The 27,713-nt window shown below is 43.4% G+C and overlaps 1 protein-coding gene across 8 annotated transcripts in view; it reads right to left on the bottom strand.

The window, feature by feature from the left end:
* The window catches only part of MFSD10 (major facilitator superfamily domain containing 10), a 32,298-nt gene that overhangs the window by 3,586 nt on the left and 999 nt on the right, over nt 1-27,713 (bottom strand). Inside the window, exons 2-13 of one of the 8 annotated variants that reach the window (XM_065598340.1) lie at nt 23,654-23,846; nt 18,646-18,742; nt 16,437-16,508; nt 15,724-15,879; nt 15,120-15,278; nt 13,266-13,454; nt 10,064-10,172; nt 8,319-8,430; nt 6,650-6,758; nt 5,293-5,383; nt 3,587-3,634; nt 1,652-1,741 (exon numbers count right to left, since the gene is read on the bottom strand). In XM_065598340.1, the coding sequence (XP_065454412.1) occupies nt 1,652-1,741; nt 3,587-3,634; nt 5,293-5,383; nt 6,650-6,758; nt 8,319-8,430; nt 10,064-10,172; nt 13,266-13,454; nt 15,120-15,278; nt 15,724-15,861 (1,045 nt within the window). In that variant the 5' untranslated portion in view covers nt 15,862-15,879; nt 16,437-16,508; nt 18,646-18,742; nt 23,654-23,846. Of the gene's footprint in view, nt 1-872; nt 1,742-3,586; nt 3,635-5,186; nt 5,384-6,649; nt 6,759-8,318; nt 8,431-10,063; nt 10,173-13,265; nt 13,455-15,119; nt 15,279-15,723; nt 15,880-16,436; nt 16,541-18,645; nt 18,743-19,065; nt 19,290-23,653; nt 23,847-27,713 lie in introns of all 8 variants that reach the window. The other 7 variants (XM_042855534.2, XM_065598339.1, XM_065598338.1 and 4 more) reach the window with 7 other exon arrangements.

Below are 27,713 nucleotides of genomic sequence, written 5' to 3'. Positions count from 1 at the left end.
AAGCTTCTGTTGGGGAGCAGGGTCTGGGGCTTGCCCAGCTCTGGAACTCCAGCTGGGGAGCGGGGCGGGGGCCACTCCACGCAGGTCCCGGAAACAGCGGCATGGCCCCCATCCGGGTCCTACATGTAGGGGCAGCCAGGGGACTGCACGCCGCCCCCGCTGCTTGCATTGGCCAGAAACCGCAGACAATGGGAGCTGGAGGGGCTGTGTCTGCGGACGGGGCAGGCCTCCACGTAGGAGCCAGAGAAGGTGAGCCGCTGCTTTGGTGAGCCACTTGAGGTAAATTCCGCCCAGAGCCTGCACCCCTGAGCCTCTCTCCCACACACCAGCCCTGATCCCCCTCCCGCCCTCTGAACCCCTTGATCCCAGCCTGAAGCACCCGCCTGCACTCCAAACCCCTCATCCCCAGCCCCACCCTAGAGTCTGCACCCCAGCCAGAGCCCTCCCCACTCCCCCCCCCAGCCTGGAGCCCCTCTGCTGCACCCTGAAGTCCTCATTTCTGGCCCTACCCTAGAGCCCACACCCCCAACCAGGGCTCGCACCCCAACCCCAATTTTTTGAGCATTCATGGCCCGCCATATAATTTCTATTCCCAGATGTGGCCCCAGTCTATGCCTAGAAGGAAGCAGTGATTGTGCAGGCCCAGCAGCAAAAACATAAGCACCAAGGGAACTTTTTACTGCACAAACTTAGGTGCCTACAAGGTGCAGCAGCAGCAGTTTTGTGAATCACAGTGGAGCCTAAAACTGGGACTTACACTTAGGTGCCCATGTCCGTTTCTGACTCCAGGGCTTAGTCCCTGGTTTACTTTGCTAGATCCACTACAGCGCAGGGTTCAGTTCTGAAACATACTAATGGGCTTCAGGACATACTTTACATAAAACAAACTTTTCAGTGCATTTAAACACTGGCTGGGCGGAATCTGTCAGAGCCAGGCTTAGACCCAAGGCGCCTCTGCCTCCTACTCTGGGCCTGTTAGACCTCCCTGGACATTGACACTGCAGCTGTAAGCAAAGAAACAAAAAAATCCACAGCAGCGAGACTCAAACCACAGCTCAACTGACTCTGGCTCATGCGGCTTGCTCGGTGGGGCTAGGAGTAGCAGTGTTGACAGTCTTGCTCGGGCAGGACCCAGGCTCTGCGACTAAGGTTACCTTATGTCTGGGTTTCTTTTGGGGAACCTGAAATATGGGAACCCTACGACCCTCTCCCCTCATTGGGTTTCAGAGCCCAGGCTCCACCTCAAGTGTCTGCACTGCATAGCCCGACCTTTGGTCAGCTGAGCTTAGGGTTGCTAAGACATCTGGTTTTTCAACAGGAATGCCCGGTCGAAAAGGGATCCTGGCAGCTCGGGTCAGCAGTGCCGTTAAAAGTCTGTCTTGAGTACCTTGATCCATGTGTGAGCGCTTCCTGTTGAAGTCAATGGGAGACCCCCATGAAGGTATAACTTATCCCTTAACTTGCAACAGTTAGGAATGTTCGGCAAAGACATGCAATTTACTACTCAATCATGTCTACATTCCCATTGCCACGTCCCACCTGTTTCTCCCTATGGCCCCTTCCCTGGAACTTTCTAATGGTTGCCAGGCTGAAGGAGCCAGAGAATGACATTTTATATTGCCGGGGTGGCGCAGGATCGTGCACCGCTTACCTGCTGCTGACAAGATTGGTCCCAGAGCTCGTGCTAGGGCCCCCAGGCTCCTCAGAATTCCCATTACTGTTCCCTTCTGGCTGGCTGAGCCTGTGCAAGGAAAAGTGCCACACCAATTAGTTAGTTCTTTGAACAAGACCTTTTTTTCCCCCTTGCACTTGAATCCTGGTTTCTGTGCATGTCAGATTTGCTGTTTTATACCACTCACAGCTCACTCACTCCCCATCCACTAAGCACTCTGCTTCCTTAGTAGTTTTTCCTCTCCACTGAGGAGGTGACAGTGGTTGCTGAACATGACTTCTTCGTTGGGAAAATATAATTAATAGCTCTTGCTGTGAGTGCTTTCACATGCTGCAGCTCAATGCCAAAACAGCATTACATTGCACAGAGAACCTCACAGAAGTTAATACTGCTCTTCACTGAATTGCAGGAGGGCTTCACGGTCTCCTTGTTAGAGAATGAATTTTTACATCATCTTTCTTTTTACCAGATTTAGGTAGAGAAACTATAGGTTTTAAAAAGAAAGGTTAATGATACACAGATATGAGTATAAACAGCATCACGTCATTATAATAAGAAACAGCATTTTCTGTCTTATTGTTATCCCTAAGCAACCATTACTAATACTGGAGGCTGTAATGGAACGAAGGGGTCAGTCTTCAGTGCATGATACAGCAGCTATGGTTTCTTTGTGTATTTTGTGCAAGGGTATTATGCAACAACCAGTGCTTTGGACCCATGTTTTTCCTTGCTGATCAAACCAGTGCAAAAGAACTGGTTCCACTGCCAGCAGAGATGGTCAGTGCTTCTCTTTAGAGAGATCAGCAACCTGCCCTCCTTAAGGAGGCTTTTGTGCAGCCTTAGTTCAAGAAACCAACAATCAATTGTCCTCTTCCTCATCTTCTATTTTGGGTTAGGATTAGAGAGAAGGTGTTGGTGAGTGAACTCTGCAGGAACCTAGATGCCTCAGGTTTCTTTAACCCTATCAATTTGGGTACAAGCCTGGGTACGCAGAAGAGACTGCAATAGTGATGTTGGTAGATGATCTCCTTGCAATGGATGAAGATGCCAGGAGTGTTAGATCTGACACCACTGCTCACGACTTGCTCTCAGGTGACTTTGTTCCTTCCTTGCTGACTGTTTCCAGAGTTCCCAGTGTTGGGCATTTTCTCTTCCTGCTTGAGGGTTCTGCCATGTGGAGTTCCATAGTGTTCCATCTAGTATCCTCTCTATGCAATGAGTACGAGGGGCCTGCAGGGTGGTACAGGCAGAGGTATTTCCAGCATGCCATTTGATAGCTAGGTTTGTATCTCTATCTCACCTGACCAAACCAGGGCTGTCAAACACCTGCACCAGTGTCTGAGAGGGAACAGGGCATGGATGAGAGCTAGCTAGCTGATGTTCAAGCCTGATAAGACCAAGGCAATGCTGGCAGTTTGAAGGAAGCAACCAGAAGATATGGAGTCCGTCTTACTTGATTGTCCCACCTGTTACTGCATTTGAGGGTACCCGGATTGTTGAATCCCCAGCTGCAGTTAAATGGTCACAGAGCATCAGTGTCTAGAAAGGCTTTCACTCCCGCCCTCCCCCTCAGGAGTTTGTAACCTTGCTACTGCTATTCATGCCTTTGTCACTTCAAGTAGAGAGAGCAGTATGGCTTGTGGGGACGGATTAGCTAATGCCTTTACTTTTAATTGATAGTATTTTTAGCTTTTGTCAAAAGCACTTAGAGCTGAGGACAGGCTTTTGGTACGTTATAAATCTAACTCGTGTAACCCCATGTCAGTTCTGAAAGTCCAGGTTCCAGCACTAAATGCATATTGCTGTAGCAGCAAATGGGTGTTAAGTGAAACTGGAGTTTGTATTTGCAGTTTCAGTTAAAATTAGCTTTGTACAGACAAGTGCTGCCCTTCAAACAAGTAAAGAGCCACTTACCATAGCCTGACACCACTGCTGACAAACAAGGAACAACAATGGCAGCGGCTGGAAAAGATGTAAGAGTAGTTAGAATAACACTAAAGAACAGAGAGCCCAAAGCGGCAAGGATAGCTATAGCCAGAAATGCAGCCACACTGGTTACTACTGCACAGAAAAATGTGGAGCCCTGGGGCACTATTCCAACAATGAATCATAAGGTTTCATTCAGTTTAATAACAAAAACACCCCCACAAAGCCAACCTATACAAACAACTCTTGCAGCCATAAAGGCTCTGAGCATTCAGCAGCTGTTTTACATTACAGCCTTTCTTCTTGAAAGCCCTAGAGGGAAGGAGCATAAAGGTCACAGTTACAGTCTATTCAGCTAACTAGTAGTTTTCCAGATCTCTATCATCTTGTCAGATGTAGTGGGAGAGGGAATCTTTCATACATCACATGCTCAGTGAGCTGGCCATGTGTGGAATCATGAAGAGTCCTCTGAGACACATAAGTGTATAGTACTTGTGGATAAAGTAGATAAAAGCAACCATATTGTTCTACAATGCAGTATGCAGATGCCAAGTCTAGTGAGAAAATATGCTAGCTCACAGAGCCCAACTCAACACAACAGCCAAGATCTCACAATGAGAACTGCCCTCTTACTGAAACAGACCATGTTTCTCCCAACAAGGAAGAGCTGTGGCATACAAAATACTTCCCAGCAAGGAAAGGCCAATCAGATGGCAGGAGCTAGGCATCCTCCAGTGAGTCTGAATGATTTGTTCATTTTTCACATACACTTGTCCCTAGACAAGCAAGCTGTCAAACAGACTCTTCCTAAAACAGGAAACCTTTTGTTTTTAATTCAGGGATTTAAAATTTTGTACCCATTATCAAATGTATCTCTGCCACTCAAAAGAGAATAGCCTGTTGTTGTAATAATGTTAACTCTTTTGGGAACATCTTATGGTGCCTGTCCAAGAAAAGATTTAAGGTGCTTAAGTCCCACTGAAGTCAAGCATGCGCTTACGTGCTTTTCCAAATAGGGACGGACCTAAGCTCATGCTTAATTGCTTTCCTGAATGGAGGCCTAAATCTGCAAAAAAAAAATTTCCTTTTAAACATACATATGTCCGTGCACACACACTTCCGCACTTTTCTTCATAAATGACAGATTGAGTTGTCCCACCCTTCCCCGCCTGTGGTTAGCAAGGCAGGAGAGCAGAAAATGATACTGTTGACTAAGCCCTCCCTTGACTGTGTTGTAGCATAAATCAGAGTGTTTATATACAGCACTTCTCATTCCTGCTCTGACAGACAGTTATGCAGCTCTCCTCTGCCCAGCCTCCAAAGTGTAATGAATAAAGCAGCTGTCGCAGTTCTGAAAAGCAAAGCTGCCTGCCTTTGACTAAGCTGGGGTATTTTTATTTAATGTACAAGTTGTCTCTAGGTCTGGGAGAGAAAAAGAATCTGAAATGCTCTCCAGTCAGCTGAGACAAGATGAGTGCTGGTGACATTTACAAACATCACCATGACAACTTCTAGGCATACAATTAGCGTCAGAATAACCCTGCGATTCCTTCCAGGTTTTATAAGCAAGAAAGTCAACTTTTCCTACCTATTCCATGAAGCCTGAGGTACATCTTTATTAAACAGGGTGAGGAAATCTATGAAGTTGATTTGCCATGCTTCAATGCCTATTGGGAACTATTTGAATAGCTCACCGAAAGAATAGAGCAACAGTCCAGCACTCAGCACCGTCACATTACCAGCCCATCCAATTAACAAGAAAGCTGGAATCAGCAGCATTATAGCCTGAAAAAAAAAATGCAAAATGAGTGTGTCTTTATTACATCTAAAGCCATATTCATCATAAAAGCCTAATCCTAGGTTTCTTGGCACTGCGCTGCTGCTGAGAGGGGATATATTTAAGTTAAGGAGACAGTCCCCATGTTGCCAAGTTTCCCTTTCTAGATTGATCTGTTGCTTTTACTCATGGGAGATTTATTTCCTGCTAGGTGTTGGGGAAGTGGAGATTGCGTCACTGAGGATGCAGAGGTAGAGAATGCCCAGATAAGATTGGCAGAACTGGGACCGAAACTTGTGTAGAATAGAGCAATAGGAGCATTTTGTCCCCCTTCTCCTGGTAGTGCTGATGGATGCTAGGAGATGCTGCATCCGCCCCTCATCAACAGGAGGGTTAGTCACCATGGTGCAGGGGAAGAAGAGTTCAAAGAACACCAACCACCCCAAGGTAAAAAGAAACAGGACAAGATTCTCCTCTTCCTGCTCTGCTCCCATGTTGTGCTCTCCCCCTTCCTATTTGAAAGCACAGTATCAGAGCCAGGTTCCACCATGTGATTCACAAAGGAGAGCTTTAATTTCCCCCCAACTCTCTCACATTTTTACAATTCAAGCCTAGCTGAATTGCTGTTTTCACTCTGCTAAAGAGGAACCGCACCCACAACACTGACCCAGATTCACGTCCGAGTTACTAGAGTTAACCATGACTGAAGGAAACTGACTACATTTCAAAATTGATAGCATCCCTTAAAATGATTTACCCAGTGCCAGAAAGGCAGTCAGAGATGGGATTACAATTCAGGAGTTCTTGCCTCCTAGTCCTGTGTTCCACCACTAAACCACACCAGAAATCACTGGAAAAATATACTCCTCACTTGAGCCTGTGTGTGAACTGGGCTAACTCTAGGAAGTGTCAGCAGCTAGGAAGAACTTAGATTACAGAAATTTTAAATAATACATTAGAGGGAAAGAAGCTACAGTATTGTGGGAGATGGTTTGTAAGTTTTAATGTTTTGTCTGCTTGAAAAATGTCACTACAGTGTTAATAGACAAAATATGCCCATTCAATTAGAAGCGTTAGGAAATGACCTAAAGAAGTCGCTTAGATGTACTGTTGAAGTCAAAGCAAAACTCACTCCATCCCTCTGATTTTAATCCCCAGTACAGTTACATCCATAAGATGCCTTTGGGTTGCTTTATTAATTAAAAAGTAGCATTTCAGAGTCAAGAGGAAATGGAATAAATACAAATGAATATATGTTTAAAAGAGAAATATACCCTTTTTACGGCTTTGATTTCACATCCTGGTCTGATTCGGCGAGTGTAGCCTCCCTGGATCACAGCCATTGTCATCCCAATAAAGAAAAACATCTTGCCCTGCTGCATACTAGAAGGGGTTGGAGAGAGGGGGAAGCACAAATTATACATGGCTAACGCTCACACACAAAGTCTTCCCCTGGGATCTAGATTACTATTTCCTAAATGAAAGAGATGGATATTTTAGGTATCCACATGGCAATAAAGGGGTCTTAACATTCAGACAGAATTAGGCACCACCACCAATCAAAATAAAAAAATAAAGGTTGATTGGATTGCTCAGAGATATAGAGCTCTTCACTTTAGCCTGTTGCTATCTAAGGCATTCCTAGGGCAGCCCAAGCGTAGGCATTCCAGGACATTACTGACCAAAATAGCTTACTGTCTGATGGCTTTCTGGTGACCTATGTGAAATGAGTTGTTGATTTCCAGTGAACAAAGTGTTTCACATCCTAGAAACCAACACTCACATCAGCAGTCTCAGCTGAGAGGGGAAGGAAACTGAACAATTAACCCTGGCAGTGGCCCCTTGAGGTGAGGGTAAAGGTACATTGTTCGGGAAGTTTGTACTGCCATTGCCCATGCTGTTCCTCCTCTGTAGAAAATACAGCATCTTTAATAAACCACTGACAAATTTTAAATTAAAAATATATAAATTTGGGCAAAACATAATTCCTGGGCTATTCCTCTCTCATCACTATTGGTTACCAAAGTATTTAGATTGTATCAACTCTTACCTATATAACTAGCCTGTCCTCCTGGCCAGTTCATTCAAGGATGTCTTAACACAGTCATGATCATGGTCATAAGAGTGACATATCCAAACAGCAGATAGTTGTTATATCACTGAATGAATTGCGCAGAAGCAGCAGGATTATCACAAAGGAAAAGGCTTCCAGTGACATACAAAGATCTTTGTAAATCATATTATGAGAAGGGAAAGACAGGAATAGAAAGAATATCCAGAAACAAAACCAACCAGGGATAAGGACTACTCACAGGAGTAAATGCTGCAAGATCTGGTCCCAAGTTGGGACTTCTCTACAAGCCAGCAATTAAACTGCTTTCAAGAAGAGAATAATAATATGAAAGAGTACAACAGGGTTTGATTAAAGGAATTCAGCAAACCAGAAGTTGCATTACATAAGGGTTTTCAGACTGTATATAATACAGAACTCTGCTGAGCAAATATAATCACATAGCTAAACCCTATATCCATTCTGCTTTATTTAAGCCTCAAGATACATGCTGACACAGAAAAGCTCTTTGGGTAGTTTTACATGAATCAATACTGCCAGGCCAGTTAAGCACAAATTCACTGTACATTTTCCATTTGTTTTGATTCCATCTCAGCACATCAATTTTTCTTTAAATTTTTAATTATAATATCAGAGTATTTGCTTTCCTGATTGATGTGTCTGTATTTCAACTATTCTTCCTGGCTTATAAAGAGAAAATTTGGAGCATTAAAAATCAATTTGTAACAGAATGCAGTTTTGTAGCATGTTAACGCTCATCATTAAAAGGCACCCTTGAAAATTTGGAGAAGCCTTGAGAGGGTCTCTTGGGAAAACAATGAACAAAGAAATGCTAGAGAGTACACAGCACATCTCTTCTAAGCACACTGTACCTGCTGAACTGGAATCGCTGATGGGTGAGAAAACTCAATGTGTATTCAAGACCAGAAAACAGGAAGAGATAAAGGAAATAAACTAGGCCCAGGACCTTGAGATTCTGAAGGTCTAAATCAAAAAAAGAGAGAGAAGGAGACACTACACCATAAGTACCATTTTAAAAAAAGCAACATTCAGTACCACTTAAATAAAAAAGGGCCAGGACTTATTTCCGATGCTTATATTAAATAGCCACATGCCACACACCACAGATTAGATTCTGGCCCCATTTCTGTGACTAGAATATAAGGGCAAGTCTACACTACTGTGCTACATAGGTGCAGCTGCACTGCTGTAGCGTGTCTGGTGAAGACGCACTATGCCAACAAGACAGCGCTCCCCCATCGGCATAACTATTCCACCTCTGCGCGAGGTCACTGACATCACACTATGTGGACACCGCTTTAAATCAATGTACCTTACATTGCTCATGGGGGTGTTTTCACACCCCTGAGCAACGTATAAATTACATCAATTTAAGTGGTAGTGTAGACCAGCCCTCAGGGATTAAAGTGAAAAATAAGAGCAATAACTTCCAAGGAAGTGAACACTCAGTCATATCATTAAGGTTCTCTTCCTACTGGAAGGAAGCCAATGGGTAAAGACTTTCCCTCCACTACCCCCAACATTTTCTTTAATTTAATACCTTTGTTTTATAGGATGAATATGAATGCAAATGTTGTTGGTCTATCTCTTGGGCATTAGTGGAAGTGGTCAATTATAGAGTGTAGGTGGTTTGTAATTGGCCTTGAAAAAGGAAGTGTCCTATGCTTTACAGAAGTAGATGGAGATGGTTTATATGATTATATGCTACACAGTTAAGAATAAGATGTGCTTCATGTGTCTAACACTATTCCTTTGCACCATTACATTAGTTGGAAGGACAGATTAACTCACTGGTATGACTGGCAAATTCCAAACACCTTTACTCAGAGAAAGGCCCAGCCAAAGCCCTGTGCCGGAACATCCCCAAACTTTGAGAGGGGAAGTTTTAAATCAAAATTCCATCTGAAGTTAGAGAAAAATGCCTCAGGACATAAGTGCTGACTTCTAGTTTTTTCCTAGGAGTACTCCAACCTGCCTCTGCATCTTCCCCCCGAGGCCCCACCCTCACCCGCCTCTTCCTGCCCTTGCCACACCCCCTCCCCGCCCCTGCTCTACCCCCTCCCTGAGGCCCCTGCCCACCAGTCTCCCCCAAGCCCCTCCCTGAGCTGTTTGGCAGTGTGGCCGAAGAGCAGTGGCTGGTGGGTGCTGAGCACCCACTATTTTTTTCCATGGGTGCTCCATGGCCAACCGAGTCTGCGCCTATGCCTCAGGATCTGGCATTCCTGGTTTCCAGCCTGGCACTGGAATCCAGGTTACCCAACTCATGGCTTGATCTGTCTCTTTAGGTCATTAAATTTGCTGTGATGTACCTACAGCTGCAGCTAATGCCCATATAGAACAGAGAAGGAACGATGGAAAGGAGAGTGGCTCCAGACCCCTGACATAAAACCTCAAAGTCATTCCTTGGAGATAAAGCCCTGGTCAACAAGCAATGCAGCTTGCAACTCCCATTTTGTAAATAGTTAATGTGGATCTGAAAGACTGAGGGTGGGAGTTGCTTCTGAAATGGTCAAAAGGGAGAAAAAGTGTATTTAGAAATCACCGCCACATCAAGGGAACACATATGGCATAATGTGAAAAAACAAGCAGCACTTACTCTCCCTCGAAGGTGAGTTCTTTCCTCTGGTGACTGCAGAGAACTGAAACAAAGCCAGCGGACTAAGCAAGTCACTCCCTGCCTGAAATCCACACATCATGGAGGATACCTAAGAAGAGAGAGACAACTGTGGCTAGCTTGAAGAACTGGAGCAGAATGAATTAGGTTTGCACCACCCACTGCCAACAATCCTAATGTAAATGTGCTTCAAAACTGGCCCTTGGTAGCCAAAAGGCGGAACATTTCTAACAAAAACCAAAAAAACAAGAAATACCAAAACCTTTCACAGAAAGCAGAATGCAAGGTTTTACCTCTAGCCAGACTTGACACCATAGGCCACATGAGCAAATGTTCTCCATACACAGGTGCATACACAAACTCTGCAATCAGCTAATGGCATGTCTACCAGATACACACATACGAACAAGGGGTTTGTGTGCACAATTTTACCCCAAGCACCTATAGACTGATTTTGGCTATTGGTTAGCTTATTCCCATTTCACCCTGAAGCCAGGATAAGTGTCAGGGGCCAAATAAAAATAACCAGCAGATAACAGCATTTCTCCTCTTTTACTTTACCTGTTAGTTTTGTGATTAAGAATGGGCAGGACAAGTTTGCCTCTGTTCCATTCACCAATCTTCACTTTCCGGTTGTCCAGAGGGGCTCCACTGGCCTTGCATTTTTATAAGGCATATATTATTATTTGTTTGCATTACACTAGCACCTAGAAGCCTCAAAGATCAGGTCCCGTAGGGCTATTGAAATACATGCAACATGTGCAATCGGATACATGATCTGTATCACACAAACAACCCAATGTGTAGCATATAAGTGACTGCTTTATTGTTTGCATTTGCAGACCTTTTAACCAGCCACTGACACCTACTGGGAAACCATGAGGAAAAAAAATCGTTTCTAGAAACATTGTGCTAATATGGTTTGCATTTTTTATGGTCTGTATTTTTTATCTGCTAATTTTTCACTGAGGAGAATCTCTGCTTTTTAAGACTTCATCTACCCTTGCTGCTTATGCCTCACCTTAGCCACAGCCTTCTGTGATCCCACAATAGATTGTTCTGTGGAGTCAATTACACCTCTACCCTGATATAACGCTGTCCTCGGGAGCCAAAAAATCTTACCGCGTTATAGGTGAAACCGCGTTATATCGAACTTGCTTTGATCCGCCGGAGTGCACAGCCCTGTCCCCCCGGAGCACTGCTTTACCGCATTATATCTGAATTCGTGTTATATCGGGTAGCGTTATATCGGAGTAGAGGTGCACTGTCTCACCATCAAAGGATTTGGATTTAAAAATCAAAGTGGGGAGAATTAGAGAAAACTATTAAATATATGAAATCACCATTGCTAAATGGAGTGGTTTCTTTAAGGCATTAAGGCGGGACTAAATCATAATTTCATGAGGCAGGCATGGGGAGCCACAAGGTGGATTGAAGAGCCCTGCGTAATAATACCGACGCGCTTTATATCTTCAAAGCCCTGTCCAGACCTGAGCTAATGAACTCTCACACCATCTCTGTCTACAAAGAGCATCCATAGCCCTAACAGACTGCCATAAACATGCAAAAGGAATAGTTTGAATTTTTAAAAGTACACAGGAAAAAAGTGTCAAAGTCCTTAGCTAGGATTTCAGACCACATGATGCATGAAAGAGCCATAAAAAGTCATAGTGGGGGAATAAATGAACAGCCATTTCACACGACACACCCTGCTGGCATCATTTAGGGACGGTCTAAAGTTTTTGCCATGGTGGAATAGCACAGGCAAACTTTCCTGTGCTATTCTAAATGCCCAAATATAGAGACAGAGAGTTCATTCCACAGGTGCCTTGTAAATGGAGGGTATGTTTAAAGGGCTGGGTGCTGCTTAGAGCGAGGGACAAAGACAATGACACTGATTAAGCCCTGCTGCAAGCCTTAAAATCAATGGTGTTTTACCTACTTGCACCTAGGGCTGAATGCTACAAGTTTCTGTCTCCCGGGACTTACAGAGGAACCTGTTTCAGGGCTGTCCTCAGGCATATGCAGTATACAAGGCTGCATAGGGCACCCGAAAATTTGGAGCACCAGTGGGACCATAGGTGCTGACTTCTCATCTTGCCAGTTATAATAATCCTTTTCTGGGCCAAAGAATGAGGCAGGAATTACTAATTACTAATTCTGGGTAAAATTTTCAAAAGTACCTATGCCACAGAGTAAGGTATTGTTTTCTGAAAGCTTAAGACTCATTTTAGAAGTGATTTAGGCACTTGGGGGGGGCAGATTTTCAGAAGGTATTTAGGTGCCTAAAGATACAGATAGACACATAGTGGGATTTTCAAAAACACCTAGATGCCTAACTCCCCTTTAGGCGCCTAAATACCTTTAACCAAAACCTGGGCCTTTACACTTCTAACTTGAATAAGACTTTACAGAACTCGGGCTCCTAAATCACTTCTGAAAATGGGATTTAGGTGCTTTTGAAAATTTGACCCATGTGTCTATCAGATGTTGGTGCAGCAATAGCTGAGAATTAATAATGCACTCAAAGTTGGAGTTCTTGTTCATCCGAGTGAGAGACAGAAATCTCCATCCTTCCCGCACCAAGTAGAGCATTCATGGTATTTTTAGTCTCATACAGTGCTTAGGCACTACAATGATGAGCACATTATAAATATTGACAGACAATTGGAAAAAGATACCCAGACTGTTATTGACAGATGTATTCTGATTAGTTTAAACTAGACAACCAATTTATGGCCTGCTTTGGCTAATTGGAGAAATCATGTCTTAAACAAATTTCACTGTATTTTCATGATTGAGTCAGAATATTGTCTGAAATTCTCAAATTAGATTGGGCCAGCTCAAGGTGACACAGTATTCTAGGGCTTGTCTATTGGCCCCATCAGTTTCTGAAGAATTTGAAGTTTAGCATACCCAACAGAAATTCAGTGGTAACTATCTAAGCATTTTTGATGCACTGCAGTACCTAGGACATGACTGCTAATCACAATTGCTACTTTCTGTCATCACCAATTTAGGTGGGTTTAACTTCTGGTCTAAGGACTGAACCAAATCCCTGAGCCATCAGGTTCTGGAGGGTTTCTTTCCCTCCCCATACATTTCTAATGTTTCAATAATTTTCAAGTCCTGCCCTTGCCTATAGGAAATATGGATTTTCAGAGCCACTCTCAGCATATTTTACCCGTTTTTCTTTGGGGAGTGTCTCCGGAAGCAGGAAGAAGATGAAAATTAAGTCAGCAACAGCAAACATGAGCGCAAGCAAAGCTGACCGAAGATAGAAGACTTCTCCTTTCCCTGTTTCCATGGCAAGGTAAGCTCCAATCATAGGACCCACGGTAAATCCAAGTGAGAAAGCAACACCAATCATTGCCTGTTGAGATATAGTAAACTTAAAGTTTTAGACATAGGTTTATTCATGACCAAGAATTTTTTTTTTTTTTTTTTTTTTTTTGGTAAAACTTGATAACTGTTAGGTCTGTCATACTCTGATAGAAGCTAAATTGTTGTGCCAAATGCTAACACAACATGAAGCATGATCAATTATGCAGGTAATGGAATTAAACACCTTTTGATCCAATTCAGAGAGTCAGTTCTAAAGTTATTCTGTCTCTTGCTAAACATCCATGAAGCAAATGCCAAAAAAATCCACAACCACCTCAAGGGAAGGGGCAAGTGTGTGGCAAATAGCAATGAATGGCAAGGCAGAGATAACTGCCACAGAGCTGAAGATTTCATGAGTGGGCAGAAAATAAAATGGGCTATCATTCAATAAGTGGCCATGACACTTTTCAGCAAGGTAAAGGGGCACCCAGGAATCATTTCCACTACTAAGGCTCCTTTCTCCTTTGAAATAAAGAAAGTGGAGGAAAAAAATAGTGGGGGGGAGGTTGAAACATGTGCTCATTCAGTTCAGGACTTATTCACCCAAAGCGGGTCTAAAACCATAAATCCCCAGGATGTGCTTTTAGATTGTAAAGCTGCTCAATGTAGGATGATGTCAGTGCATCATGTGTACCACCTTGGTGGCAATGATGTTGTTTCTCATCCCCCCTGGTTCTTTTGCAATTCCCAGCTACTGCCCTATCGATACAAGTTAAATAAAGGTGAGCAGGCTTTGGCCAGGGCAGAATTAGGATTGGTGGATTCTAAGAAAAACCTGTGATGGTGCAGGAAATAGTAAAGGTGCCTCATTAGGTAGCTGTCTTCCCTCCAGTTCAGCATTAAATCAATGCACCAGAACAGGGCTATAATGCTGGAGGAAGGAGGCTAACTACTGTGCCGATTTATACCCTGTGCACACACACTGGCTTCAATGGAACTTAGCACAGAATTTAGGCCAGTGTCTTTAAGAGGAGATATTAAAAAACAAAACAAAACTAGGGCCTGACCACTTGCTGTCTGAGTACAGGACTGAAACAGGAACACCAGAGTTTTAACCCTGTTTGCAATTGAATCCCTCTTGGGCCTGAGAACAGCCTCTTACTATTTCTGCCTCAAATTCGCAATCTGTAAAATAAGAAGAGTACTACTGGCTTACCTACCACACAGGAGTTTAGTGAGGATTATTGTGTGGAAAGTGCTTTGAAAATGAAAAGTACTGTATCAGCACTTGACATTGTTGTTGAATTTTAAAATCTCCACATATTTTCCCCGAGTGCAAGTTAGCCAGGATACAGATAACATTCTGCAACATTATAACATTCTGCCTACTAAAAATTCACCCTATAGTTTCAGTTAGATAACATTATAGTGCAGGAAGTGTACTGACACTTTAGCAGTTGCTACAATGTTATACAAGTATCGCTTTCCATTGCAGAGTTGGTTGCATTTCGCCAGTGGGTGAAATGACTCTTAAATAAAATTGTTAAGTCAATTTGTAAAGTGCTTTGGCATCCTTCTGGAAGAAAGGCACTCTACAAACGTAAGTCATCATTATCACTTGATCAGTGAAAATACATCAGAAGTAACAAAACACGCAACTCTGAAAAAAAATGAACAAGAAATCCCATCCGTATAGCCAGCATTTGTAACTCACCATGCCCTTGCTCCTCGCTTTTGGAGAGTGCAGGTCAGCAATTATAGCAGTAGACAGGCTGACATTCCCTTTACTTATTCCACCTAGGACTCTGGAGAGAAGAAAAATACCAAAACTCCTAGAGATAGCCCAGAGTGCATACGATGCTATCAACCCCACCTGCAGAGAGAAGAGGAGATTTCTCTTACATAATACAGTAAAATCAGCATCATTTTAGGATTATTTTCTAGCTAGACTAATGTTTGAAAAAGCAAAATCAATGTCTGCTCCATTAATCATGAAACAACAACTGCTTTCTTGAATAAACTGGCATTTCACCAGACATATACTACACTAAATGTCAGACAGTAAAAATCCACTAAGGAGAACCCATCTGTAATCATTTCACACAATCCCACTATTGTACATTATGTTAGGAGGAGGTTTGTCTGATGCAAAATCTATCCTTTTTATGCACTGAAAGGTGTTTAGAACACCTTTGTACAACTTGCTCCATTTTGCTTACAAGACAGCCACAAAATGGTTTCCAATATAATTAAAATGTTAAATAAAATCTGCAACTCAGAAAAATTCTAAGACAAAAAAAGAGAAAAAATCCACTGACCTGAAAGTCAATTTTAGCCTTCAGTTTTGGTGAATAATAATTGAACTCACACATGCTTAATGTATTAATCTGCAAAGACTTTATTGGATGATGGGTTGGGTATGTCATTTGTTGCCGAGATCCCTTATGCATGTTCATACTTGCACTGTATTATACCTATAATCAGAGCCCTAAATTTAAACTTGTAACAGCTACCAAAGAGAGAGACTGTTTGGTGAATGTTCATTAATACAATAAATAAATGATATGTTGCACTTCTGTCAAGTGCTTTCCAATCAAAGATCCCAAGGTACTTTACAAGGGGCTGGAGTACATAATATTATTATCCCTATTATACAGATGGAGAACTCAGGGACAAAAAGATTAAGTCCAACATTTTCAGACTGAGTGCCTAAAGTCAAGCACCTAAATCCACATGTAGGCACTTGTACAGGTGGTGTGATCTTGCATGTTAGAATGTCAATGGTATTGAGTTGCCTAAAAGAGAGAAATAAGCCCTTCTGAAAATCCCACTAGGTGCCTATCTGCACCTTTAGGCACCTAAATACCTTTTAAAATCTGGCCCTAAGTACCTAACGTTAAACCCCCAAGTTTGATCAAGTGACTTGGCCAGGGGAGGCAGCAATGGTCAGGACTAGTGCTGTGCACTAAACACACTGGCCTCCCTCTGTACATTTGATTTATGCTGATTCTAGTCAGGCTGCCAGACATACCACTGTCAACAACATGATCGGCCTTCTCCCCAAGCAGTCAGATGCAGCGCCCGTGAGCGGAGAGGAAAAAAACTGCAGGATGGAAAAGATGGAGCCAATCAGACCTAGAAAAGATTGATCATTAGACTTAATCATTATACATGCTGCCTTAGTTTTAAACACAAAGGCAGCATAATTGTTTAAGGCCTATCACTTCACTATGGCCCTTAAAAAAACCCAACAACTCAAACACATATAAAGGATACACAATTATGATGTCAGACTGTAGCCATGAACAGCAGTTATCTCCCTGGAATGCAAACAGCCCCAAAATATTGTGGCTAAGTTGTTATTTAACTGAATTTAATTGGGTTTTCAAGGGAAAGGGAAATGCAGACAAACCAGAACAAGATGGGACTTATGGGGGAAGGAGGGGTGTGTCAGTAAAATGCAAATTCTCTGATATTTGCTATCTCTGACTGCAAACTCTTACTATTCATGGAGAGAGGATAATATAGGATTTAAGAGCCAGTCAGTATAACACACAATTCTTTTAAGTAGTTTTTTGATTAACTGAACTTGGATCTGTCACATTTAATTAGCTTATATTTTATCCCCTTGGTATCAAAGGCAGCAGTGAGACACATTGGGGTATGTGACACCCTCACATAAATGGCAGTGAGTCTACATATCTGAAGAGGTTCCTTGAAACCTACATTCTGTCCCTGTGATCTTCAGTTCCTCTCCTCTCTTGCCATCTCTAACTCAGTGCCCTAATTAATTTGCAATACCTTTGTGACAAACTGCCAAGAAAATGCTTTGTTGTCACAGTTTTTTTCTTTAAAGGAGAGAGCTGGCTTATATGTCTTACTTAGACCACCTATCAAGGTTGAAAATGCACACAGAGACCATGGGTTAAATTTTGCACCACTGAATGGTAAAACTGTAAAACTCCCCTTGACTTTAAAGGAGTCAGGATTTCACCTCAAGTATTTGAGTATCTGGGGGAGAATAATTTCTTTGTGGTTGCTCAACAACAACAAAGTAAAAAATGAAACAAAAACAAAAAACAAAACAAAAGCCATACACCCACTTACAGCTTTAGCTCACAAGTGAAGGCAGCAAGGTTCTTTCTTATTTGGATGGACATTAATTATTATTATTATTAGCAGCAACTGAGCTTCAAATCCATTATGCTAAGCACTGTACAAATGTATAACAAAAAGTTGGTTCCTATCCTGAAGAGATTTACAGTCCAAGTATGACACAAGAGACAACAGGTAGGTACAGGCAGGTTCAGGATGGAAGTACAAAGTAACAAAGAGATGATTACATTTGCAATGATAAGCAGCGGTCACCACAGATGGCTGCCAACATCAGATACTCATTTGCTGTGGCGGCTGGTGCCCAAAATGATTGGTGCACCTACAAGTATGCCCCTTCCTCACTACTTCTGTCTCATAGAGGGAAGGGAGGAAGAAGGCAGGGGAAACAGTTGCTCCCCATTCTCAGCCAGAATCCTGAAATTTTCACTCATGTCTCTTGGATGTATGAAGTGTGAAGCACTAGTGAAGGGTAGTGTAATGCAGATGGTACAGTTTAAACCACAACACCACAAGCTATGCCAAGAATGTGAACTTGGTTGTTTACACACCTGGCCCAACACACAGGCCTCTTACCTTCCCTTGCTCACTACTAACAAATCTGAATTAGCCTTTCGGAGGCCTTGATTCACTGCTTTGCTGCCTTCAGTGACTCATGGAGGAGCTGGAGAAGACTCAGTCACAACAGAAGTGCCCTGCTGGCAACAAATAGTACTGCCCTCTGCAGAACAGTTGCCACGCCCCTTCCATAGACACCGCAGTGTGGCTGCCGGTTGAGGTATAAATGGTGAGCCTCTATTCACTCGACACCCCCTGCCGATTTGCCTCCATTCCTGGGAAGCTCAGTGCTAAAGTAGTAAAGCACAGCAGGCCTGGCCTAGGAAGCATTACTGAGGAATAGGTTGAACTGCTTGCCTGACTAGTCACAGCTATCAGTTCCATGTAAGCAGTACCAATTACCAAATATTTATAATCTGCTTCTCTTGGGTACTTCTAGGGCATCTTTTACTGTGGTATTTAAGCCCCAATTTAATAATGGTGCCATATGTTTACAAATTGTTCATAAATAAAAACATGACCATAGAAGAGAACCTGAAAATGACACTAGATTGCAGGTTCATTCATACCTCCAAACAAGACAGTGTTGTACTTCCTCTCCAGAGGTACCCCAAACACTGCAGCAAACCAGTCCACGCCATGCTGCAGTGATAGATAGAAACCATCCTACAAAAGAGAGTCATAAATCATAGTTAATGGCACTTAGGGATAGGCTGACCAGATAGCAAGTGTCAAAAATTGGGACAGGAGGTGGGGGGTAATAGGTGCCTATGTGAGAAAAAGACCCAAAAATTGGGACTGTCCCTATAAAATTGGGACATCTGGTCACCCTACTTAGGGAACAAATTCTCTCTTGCAGGCTCTGACTTTATTTGCAAAAATGTAGCATTGCTTTGTATCCCAAAGATGCCACTTGAGACAACTTCCTTCCCCAAGTGTATGTATGGGGTATATGCCTGATGGATCAGTGTAGTCCCAGATATATTTACCATCCCCTTGACCTTTCATCTCTTTCTCTCAAAATCTCTTCCATGGTGGCACAGACAGATTCTCACAGACTAGTGCTGGGTTCTGAAGCAGGAATGGGATGCAAAGCCCATGTGCTGGCTCCTAGCATCTAGCCCCTCCCTACACAGCAGAGCTAGGCTGGTTCCACTGCAGGTAGAGTCCTCAGCAACCATACAGCAGGGGTAGAAATTTGCCCCATTATGCCCTACAGAAACATATGACCGGAACACAGAGCAGAAGATGGTGAATAAATGCTACAGAGTTAGGCATTAACTCCTACACTTGCTAAGTCTGGATTTTATAGATAATAGAGCCGCGATTTGAGTTACAAATTCATCTCTCATCCCAGCCAGGTCTTCTACATTCCTGTTAGAGTCCTGAGAGTCTCCCTGTTTGTCTTCCACATTGCACACCCACCCTAGAAACCATGTGTCTCCGTCATCAGCCTCCTACCCAAGAGGAAGGGGCTATGAAGAGCTTCACAGCTCCTCATTAAAGTTACTCAATTAACCAGGGGGGATGCCGATGAACAACACAAGGCTCTGTGTCTCCTTCCCATCTCCTAGAACTCAGGGAGCAATGGACTGGGACTAGGAAGGAGACCCAAGGTTTACACTTTGCTATTCAAAGCACTAGGCCACCAGCCCAGCCCAAACTCCTCATCTTTTATTTGAATGAGGAACATGTTGGTGACAAAGTAGGAACTTTTTGTAATATTTCTATGAGGCTTATGTGTGCCTCAGTTTTCTCCCATAATTTGCATTGCTACCCAATAGAGGGAAAAGGGATTAAGTTTGTTCTCAGGGCAGATTAAGAGACATGGGTATGTGCGTCACCTTGCCGTCTGGGTAAACAGAATACAGTTGTTAAGAAACTGATGGAAACTGACCCAGATCAACACGTGGTCCAGAGAGACAATGCAAGCTCTACTCCTGGGGGAATTCTGCACCACTGCACAAGCGCAGAATTCATGTGTCCCACAGAATTTTTTTTTTCCACAGAAAATACATTCTGCTGAAGAGGCTCTGCAGTTACGCCTTTCGGCTACCAGGGGCTGTGGTGGTGCCAGAACAGAGGCAGCTGGCTCACTGCTTACCATCCAAAACAGTCAGTATCTGATAGGGAGAGAGCAGAGGCTGTGTCCCTTACAGCACCCTGCCCGTGGGGCCAGGTAAGAAGGCACGTGATGGGGGAGGGGGGGAGAACAGACAGAGCGGGGCACACAAGGCTGCTGCGGGGTCAGATAGACTGGGGTTCAGAAGGGCTAGTGGGGTGGACAGACTGGAGTGGGGACTGAATGGGAGTGAGCGTGCAGGGCCACATGGGGATGGGGGACAAGGAGTGCAGGGCCACAAGGGGGCAGGGGTGGCGGAGAGGTGGTTCAGGGAAACATGGGGACCGGTGAATGGGGATGGGGGGTTCAGGGACACATGGGGACAGGGAATGGGGTGGCTGGGTAGGGGTGCAGGGACACATGGGAATGAGGCTGACTGAATAGAGGTGCAGGGACACTGGGGGCTGGGGGGTGCAGGGATACATAGGGATGGGGGAGGGGTAGCTGAATGGGAGTGCAGGGCCACATGGGGATGGAGGGCAGGGGGAGCAGGGACAAATGGGGGCAGGAGGACGAGGGGTGGCTGAGTGGGGGTTCAGGGAAACATGGGGAAAAGGGACAGGGGGGAGCTGAGTGGGAGTGCAATGATACATGGGGACAGGAGCAGATGTGCCTGACTGATTGGGAGAGGCCAGGAATCAGACAGAGTCTGCATGGGGAAGATTCCCCAACTCCCCAGGTGCCTTCCCAGAAATTATTTCCCTTTCCCTCAGCTCCTCCATTACCCCGTACTCTCCCAAGCCTTTGCACTGCTTCCGAGGGATGCAGGAAATATGTTTCTATATTGTAGTTTAAATGAATTATTACTCTAAGTTTTATATGAACAAAATATGCCTAGTAAAGAATCTATTTGTCAAAAAACATTTCCTGAATATTTTTTGTTGTCTGTATTGTTACAGACATACTTGTTGACAGGTATTTTGAAATAGATTACCAAAATAATTGAAACTGGCATGACTGTGTTATTTTGACAAATAAAATACTCAGATTTTTGCAGAATTTTAAAATATTGTGGGCAGAATTTTTAATTTTTTGGTGCAGAATTCCCCACAGGAGTAAAGCACCAATGACTCATGAATTGACATTCTCAGCAGAGAAGCTAAGCAGAGACCTCAGCTTGAGAACAATAGACAGAGACAGAGGATTAGTGTGGGCTCCTGCTTCTGGAGGAGGTGGGCTCTCTACTGGGACTGAGTAAGGAAATGAGAGAGCACAAGCTAGAAAATGGAGTTCATTACAGCTTGGCCTGGTGAATTGCTCTGGCTTGATCAGAATGAACTATGCTTTAACCTTTATTTCTCCATGATAACCTAAGGACTTCCAGTGCTATGTTCCAGTTGACTAATAACTCCTATCCTGTTCTGAAAATGCTGCTTAGGTGTCACTGCAAATACTTGCAAGGGTGCATTAGTCCCTGAAGAGTGTACAAGTCTATTTCAATTGCACTCACTGGGCAGAGCTCAGTATAAAGCAGGAGTGCTGTAGCCCAGAGGCTACAGTCTAGGAGGCAGTAAGACCTCAGGGCCTTCCCTGAAGGAAAAGTGGGACTCCTGGGGGTCTGCCATGCTGAAGGAGTTCTTCCAAGAGACTGTTTAAAATCTGGGATGTAGCACAGATTCTGTGCATCTGTGACATGTTTCTTCATGACTCTGTCAGTCAAGGTGCTGGTTTTTGACAGGTACAGACTGTCTAGCCATATATGGCTTTTGGGGTTCATGAATCCTGCTTTTGGAGTCAGGGTCAGGGGGAAGCAAAGCTTCAAGAGGGTCCCCAGTTTACACGAACAGTACCAAATTAGGCATGGAATCATGGGGTTCAGTACTACCTCAGTAGCATGCTGACTGGTATTTTTCTAGCTGTATCCAGATGCTCATTGCTCCATCAATGTGCTTTCTGCTAATCTGCTCTGAAGAAGACCCAGTAGTGGGGACTTCTCCCTCCTGCTGATCATAAGTGCGTAAGTGCTTGGGGACAAGGGCATATGTCCCATCTCCACCCAAACAGCGCAGGGTAAGAAGGCGGCCACAGGAAAGGGAATTAGAGTGATGGAGATAGAATAAGAGGGCTTAAGGCAATGTAGTCCCCCCACCTCATTCTATCTCAAAAACAGATCACCAGAGAGCTAGCTCTGTGTATTGCTTTAAGAAGAGTCATCTACTTACCAATAAAACCTACTGCCAACAAAGAATTCAATATTTTCCATTACAACCTAGTTGCTGGCACTGGTAATTGAGTAGTCATGTAAATAGATTTGAACATCGGGGAAGAGAGAATAGCTGAGAGAGAAATGGCAAGTCAGCCAGACAGCTCGCAAGAGACGGATGAGGAACCCTTGATGGGCTTGTGTTGTAAAGGACACTTAAGACTGAGTTAAGGGCATGTCTTCACTACCCGCCGGATCGGCGGGTAGCAATCCATCTATTGGGGATCGACTTATCGCATCTAGTGAAGACGCGATAAAAATCGATCCCTGATTGCTCTGCCGTCGACTCCGGAAATCCAACGCGGCAAGAGGCGGAAGCGGAGTTGACGGCGGCGTGGCAGTGGTCGACTCGCCGCCGTCCTCACAGCCAGGTAAGTCGACCTAAAATACGCAACTTCAGCTACGCTATTCACATGGCTGAAGTTGCGTATCTTAGGTTGACCTCGCCCCTCGCCCCCCCTCTCCCCCCCCGTAGCGTAGACCTAGCCTAAGAAGCCAAAGTAAAGCTCCTTCTATCTTACAGATCTTGAGACACAGTTCTGGCCCCCTCACTCACACAGCCAGGAGAGACAGAACAGAGACTGCAGACTCTGTTACCAAGAGACCAGGGCTTCACGCCTCATGGAGATTCACTCGGCTGGCTGAGCCACACAGCAGCAGGAAGCCCAGCGTTAGAGGAAACCTCTCATCTGACTACTCATCACTGGAGACCAGGCAGCCACAGCCACAAGTGAGTAAAAGAACAGCAAGGTGGAGGGCAAATTCAGGACAATTACAAGAAGTAGCCACTCAGTAATCTCTGGATTTCCCCAAACATAGACACCTGACCCCAACTCAGTGGCAAAGGTGAGAAAGTCTTACTAGGCAGAGCAAACAAATCAATCAAATCCATAAGAACAATCTAAATACACTCCAGACTTGCGGGTGGGTTTTAGTCTGCATGTAGCTTTTGAGCTGTATCAGGGGAACAGGCACCCCTCACATAGGGGGAGGGATAGCTCAGTGCTTTGAGCATTGGCCTACTAATCCCAGAGTTGTGAGTTCAATCCTTGAAGAGGCCACTTAGAGATCTGAGGCAAAAATCAGTACTTGATCCTGCTAGTGAAGGCAGGGGGCTGGACTCAATGACCTTTCAGGCTCTATGAGATAGGTATATCTCCATATATTATCTCCCCTCCCTCTGCATACCATTCTTCAAATTGCCTCATGCCCAGACTGTATTTTCAGCAGGTAGAGTTTAGTTCTTACTTACATCATTCTTGCTGTAATACTCAAGGATTGAAGGAAGGAGTGGCAAAATAAGAGTGAATCCCAGCAGGTCTATAAGGAGTGCCACGAAGACAATGGTGATCACCCGACCGGAGCCATCTTCAGCCTCTGACTTGCCTTTGGTGGGGCAGCTACTTTCCCCCATTCTCATGGCCATGTTGTCAGGCGTCGCACTTCTGAAACAGCACAACAGCACTCACTCTGAAGCATTTCAGGCACTGAGGTTATTTTACCCAAAGGGGAAGAACTTGCTGACTCATTCTTACTCCTTTCCCCCAGTGCAACCGTATAGCAATTGCTAGATTAGAATCCTGGTTCACTAGGGAGGGGGCTGTTTTGCAAAACAGAACAGGCCCCCGGCCTCACAATTCCTGGACCTTAGTCACTCAGCTCATTTGTTCTGGTAAAAGTGGAGCATGATGGCAAGAACCACTGTTCAAAGGAAAACTTCAAGCACTCAGTACAATCAGTCCCAGCTAAATGAATCTGTGTCTTAACAGGATACAAGTGCTAACTGTACTAACTATACCTCAAAAAGAACAGGAGTACTTGTGGCACCTTAGAGACTAACAAATTTATTAGAGCATAAGCTTTCGTGGACTACAGCCCACTTCTTCGCGAAAGCTTATGCTCTAATAAATTTGTTAGTCTCTAAGGTGCCACAAGTACTCCTGTTCTTTTTGCGGATACAGACTAACACGGCTGCTACTCTGGAACCTGTAACGATACCTCTTTCATGTTTAAATACAAACAATTTTTCTGGACTTATTTATTTTGTAAAAATGTTTTCAATCCAGCATTAAAGTATAATCATGGAATGGAAATGTCTCCTCAGGCAGGTAACTAACAGCGTTTATGTCTACAGTAGATACCACAGTGATTAGTGCTGTATAAACACCTACAACAGTGTGACTCACTGACCACTTCAGGGAGGGTGTTTTGCTCAGCAATGGCAACTCAAGAAACACTGTAAAACAAAGTTCAATTTGAAATTACTAATATGTCTTTAAATCTATACAAAACCATAGGAGGGGCATAACTGTAAGGCAGCTGACCCTTTACAAGGATCTTATTTTAATTTCTTGTACTGCTAGCATAACTATCAGCAAAATATTTTTATTATTTGTATTCTGGGAGCACCTAAAGACCCCAGCCAGGGCTGGGGCCCCATTATGCTTGGTACTATACAAACACAGAAGATTGTCCATGTCCTAATGAGTTTACAGTCTGTCTATATGTCTGTCTGTGATATATTACAAAAAGTTAGCAGTTTGTCAAACAAGGTGGAGTGATTTAAATTAAAGTGTTTTAAATCAGCAAGCATGAAACATTAATTTAAATAATTGTTTTTAAACTTGTTTTGTATTTGTACTTTAGTTATTTCCCTAAAGAAAGTTTCATTCTCATTGGTTGGTATAGCCATTTAAATGTGTTGATTTGCAAACAATTATAGTCTTTACACTAAATTTTAATATCTTTCAAATTTTAGGAGGCCTCACTGATGCCGCATTTTATTATTTTTATTTTAGTGAGTTTAATGGATTATAGTATGTTTAGGCCTTACCATAGGCTGCCACAATTTCAAATATAATTTTAAAACAGGTTAATTTTTTTTTAAGAAAAATGTATTTACTTTAAATAAGAAACATTGTTAAATTGATATATCCTTTTTAAAATATATATATTTTTATCCATGATATTGTCAAAACACTGCAGCACAATTTCTGTACACTTCACATAACAATCTTCCCTCCCAAGGCCCTGACAACCCCAAAAAAACAAAACAAATTTAAAATCTGATTCTGTGTTTACTGGATCAAGCAGTAAAAATGGGGAAAACTACCTCTTTATCCTCCTTCAATTAATAGCCAAACTACTATTGGACTTCCATTGCTCAGGATCAGCCCCACTGAATAATTTCTGGCATAAGTTCTATATTAAATACATACTCTGTATTCCAGGTACAAACCACTGGGACTATAAAATTGTGCTAAACCAAGTAACACTCACTGGAGATCTTAAAACTATTTGTGTTCACAGATAGATCTTTTCACTACAAATCTTTAGTATTGCGTTATTGATTATTGCAGCTAAACTATTAAAGAACTAACATTCTCCGATAAACAGAAGAGGAGGACACTTACAATCCATTTATTAACAACAATTGTTGCCATAATGCAGCTGAACCTACTACTGCATGTAACGGGTTTTTTCTTTTTGTATAAGAGTATATGACACTTTTTATTTTTAATTGCAAGTCACTCTAATTATAAACATTTAGCATTAGTTGTAGGGCCTCTGATTTTCTGGGTTTTTTATTAGCAACTTTTGAGTTTTGTGTAGTGGTCCAAAAAATCATAGGACTTATGGCTCTTTGAATATATTGTAACAAGTAAAGTATATATTGTAATGAGTAACTTCTTTGTAATGTTCTTTAGTACACTTTAATTTAGCATTGTTTCAAATACTACTACACGTTAGGGAACACCAGCAGTGTTTACATGGACTAATTAATATGCCACATTAGTGCACTTTAGAAATCATACCCTTGCAGTCCACATACTACTCTGCGAAGACAAGCCCTTTGATACAAGTAACCATTTCTTGTGTTTATTGGATAAGTACCACTTTAAATTTTTTTAAAATCAGGGATGTTTATCACATAAAACCAAAAATCAGGAGCCCTGATTATTTATTTATCTAAGAGATATCTGGTTAGTTGAAGTCAACTGTGAGCATTAGTTTTGGCCTTGACACTTGGGCCAGGAATTTTTCATTCTCATTCTTCTCTGGTTAGTGGTCAGGAGAGGTTGCTGTGCAGGCCTTCGCCTTCTTCTCCAGCAAGCAAGCCAAACTGCACTTCATAATACATAACCACCCTTCTTCATTCAATACAAGCAACACCGCATCTCTGCCATGGCAGCCCACCTTGCTTCCTGCAATGGCCATTCTATAGTAGGGAATATTTTAGTTCTAGGAAGTAGTTACGGATGCAATGCTCTGGAAGCATGGAACATTCAAAGGCTATTATGCTGAGATGTGACAGATACGATGAACACATGGAATAGTCAAAGACAATTGTATCAGCTTTATAAATGTTATATGTACCTTTATGGGCTAGCTGGTGATTGCATTTCTGGCTCAATGCAGGAACTCAAATCACTGAGGGGGGTAATCAGAGCCATAACCAGGGCATCTTCCCAGGGCACAAATAGAGGCGTGGCAAGGGCTTGGTCGGGGGGGTGGTGAGGGGACACCACCTCCACCCTCTGACTCATCTCAGCAGACCACCCAGCCTGTCTGGGTTGGGGGGGGGCGCACAACCAAAAAATCTTGGGGGGAGAGGCATGTGACCATGCATTTCCTGCCTCCCCCCGTCCCCCCCCCCCCCACGTGTCATCTCTGGGTGGAAAAATGAAAAAAAATTGTAGAGGACGCAAATATACTTGCTCACCCCAGACACCGCTATGCCCAGTTACAGCACTGGGGGGAATTAATGCAAATCTCTTATGCAGGTAAGAAGTCTGTGGAAGTTTTACCCCCTGGGGAAAGAGCATATAGTGGTTTGACCTGGTTCAAGAGGCCTGGCAAACAAAGAACTGAAAACTGTATAAAGAAACAACTCTCACCTGGGAGAGAGGTCAGTCACCCTTGATCCACAAATGGACATGAGATTGTGACCAAGAGGCACAGATCCTGTGCAGGACCTGAAGTACTTTGGAACCTGCCAGGGTCTCCATGGGGAAGATGGGTGACACCTGATAAGCTAGGCATGCCTATAAACTTTTTATTTTCTTTAAGATATGCTTCCTCTATAATGCCTTTGTTCTAAATAAACAATACTTTGTTTTATGAGAGTAGGCTGGTCACTGGTTAACCCTATTATTGTCCCCTGAGAGAACAGAAGTGTGGGTGCTGAACTGAAGTCAGACCTTTGAGAGAATCACAGTGAAGCAGGAGAAACTGCAGCTGAGTCCCGTGTCTGGAGGGAACAGACTGCGGGATGCTGCCCAAAGAAAGGTGATGGCTAGAGGTCTGAGAGG

This window comes from Chrysemys picta, chromosome 5 (assembly GCF_011386835.1).
Source record: "Chrysemys picta bellii isolate R12L10 chromosome 5, ASM1138683v2, whole genome shotgun sequence".
NCBI lineage: Eukaryota > Metazoa > Chordata > Testudines > Emydidae > Chrysemys > Chrysemys picta.
The sequence above is the reverse complement of the archived record's forward strand: the minus strand, read 5'-3'. Positions and strand labels throughout refer to the sequence as shown.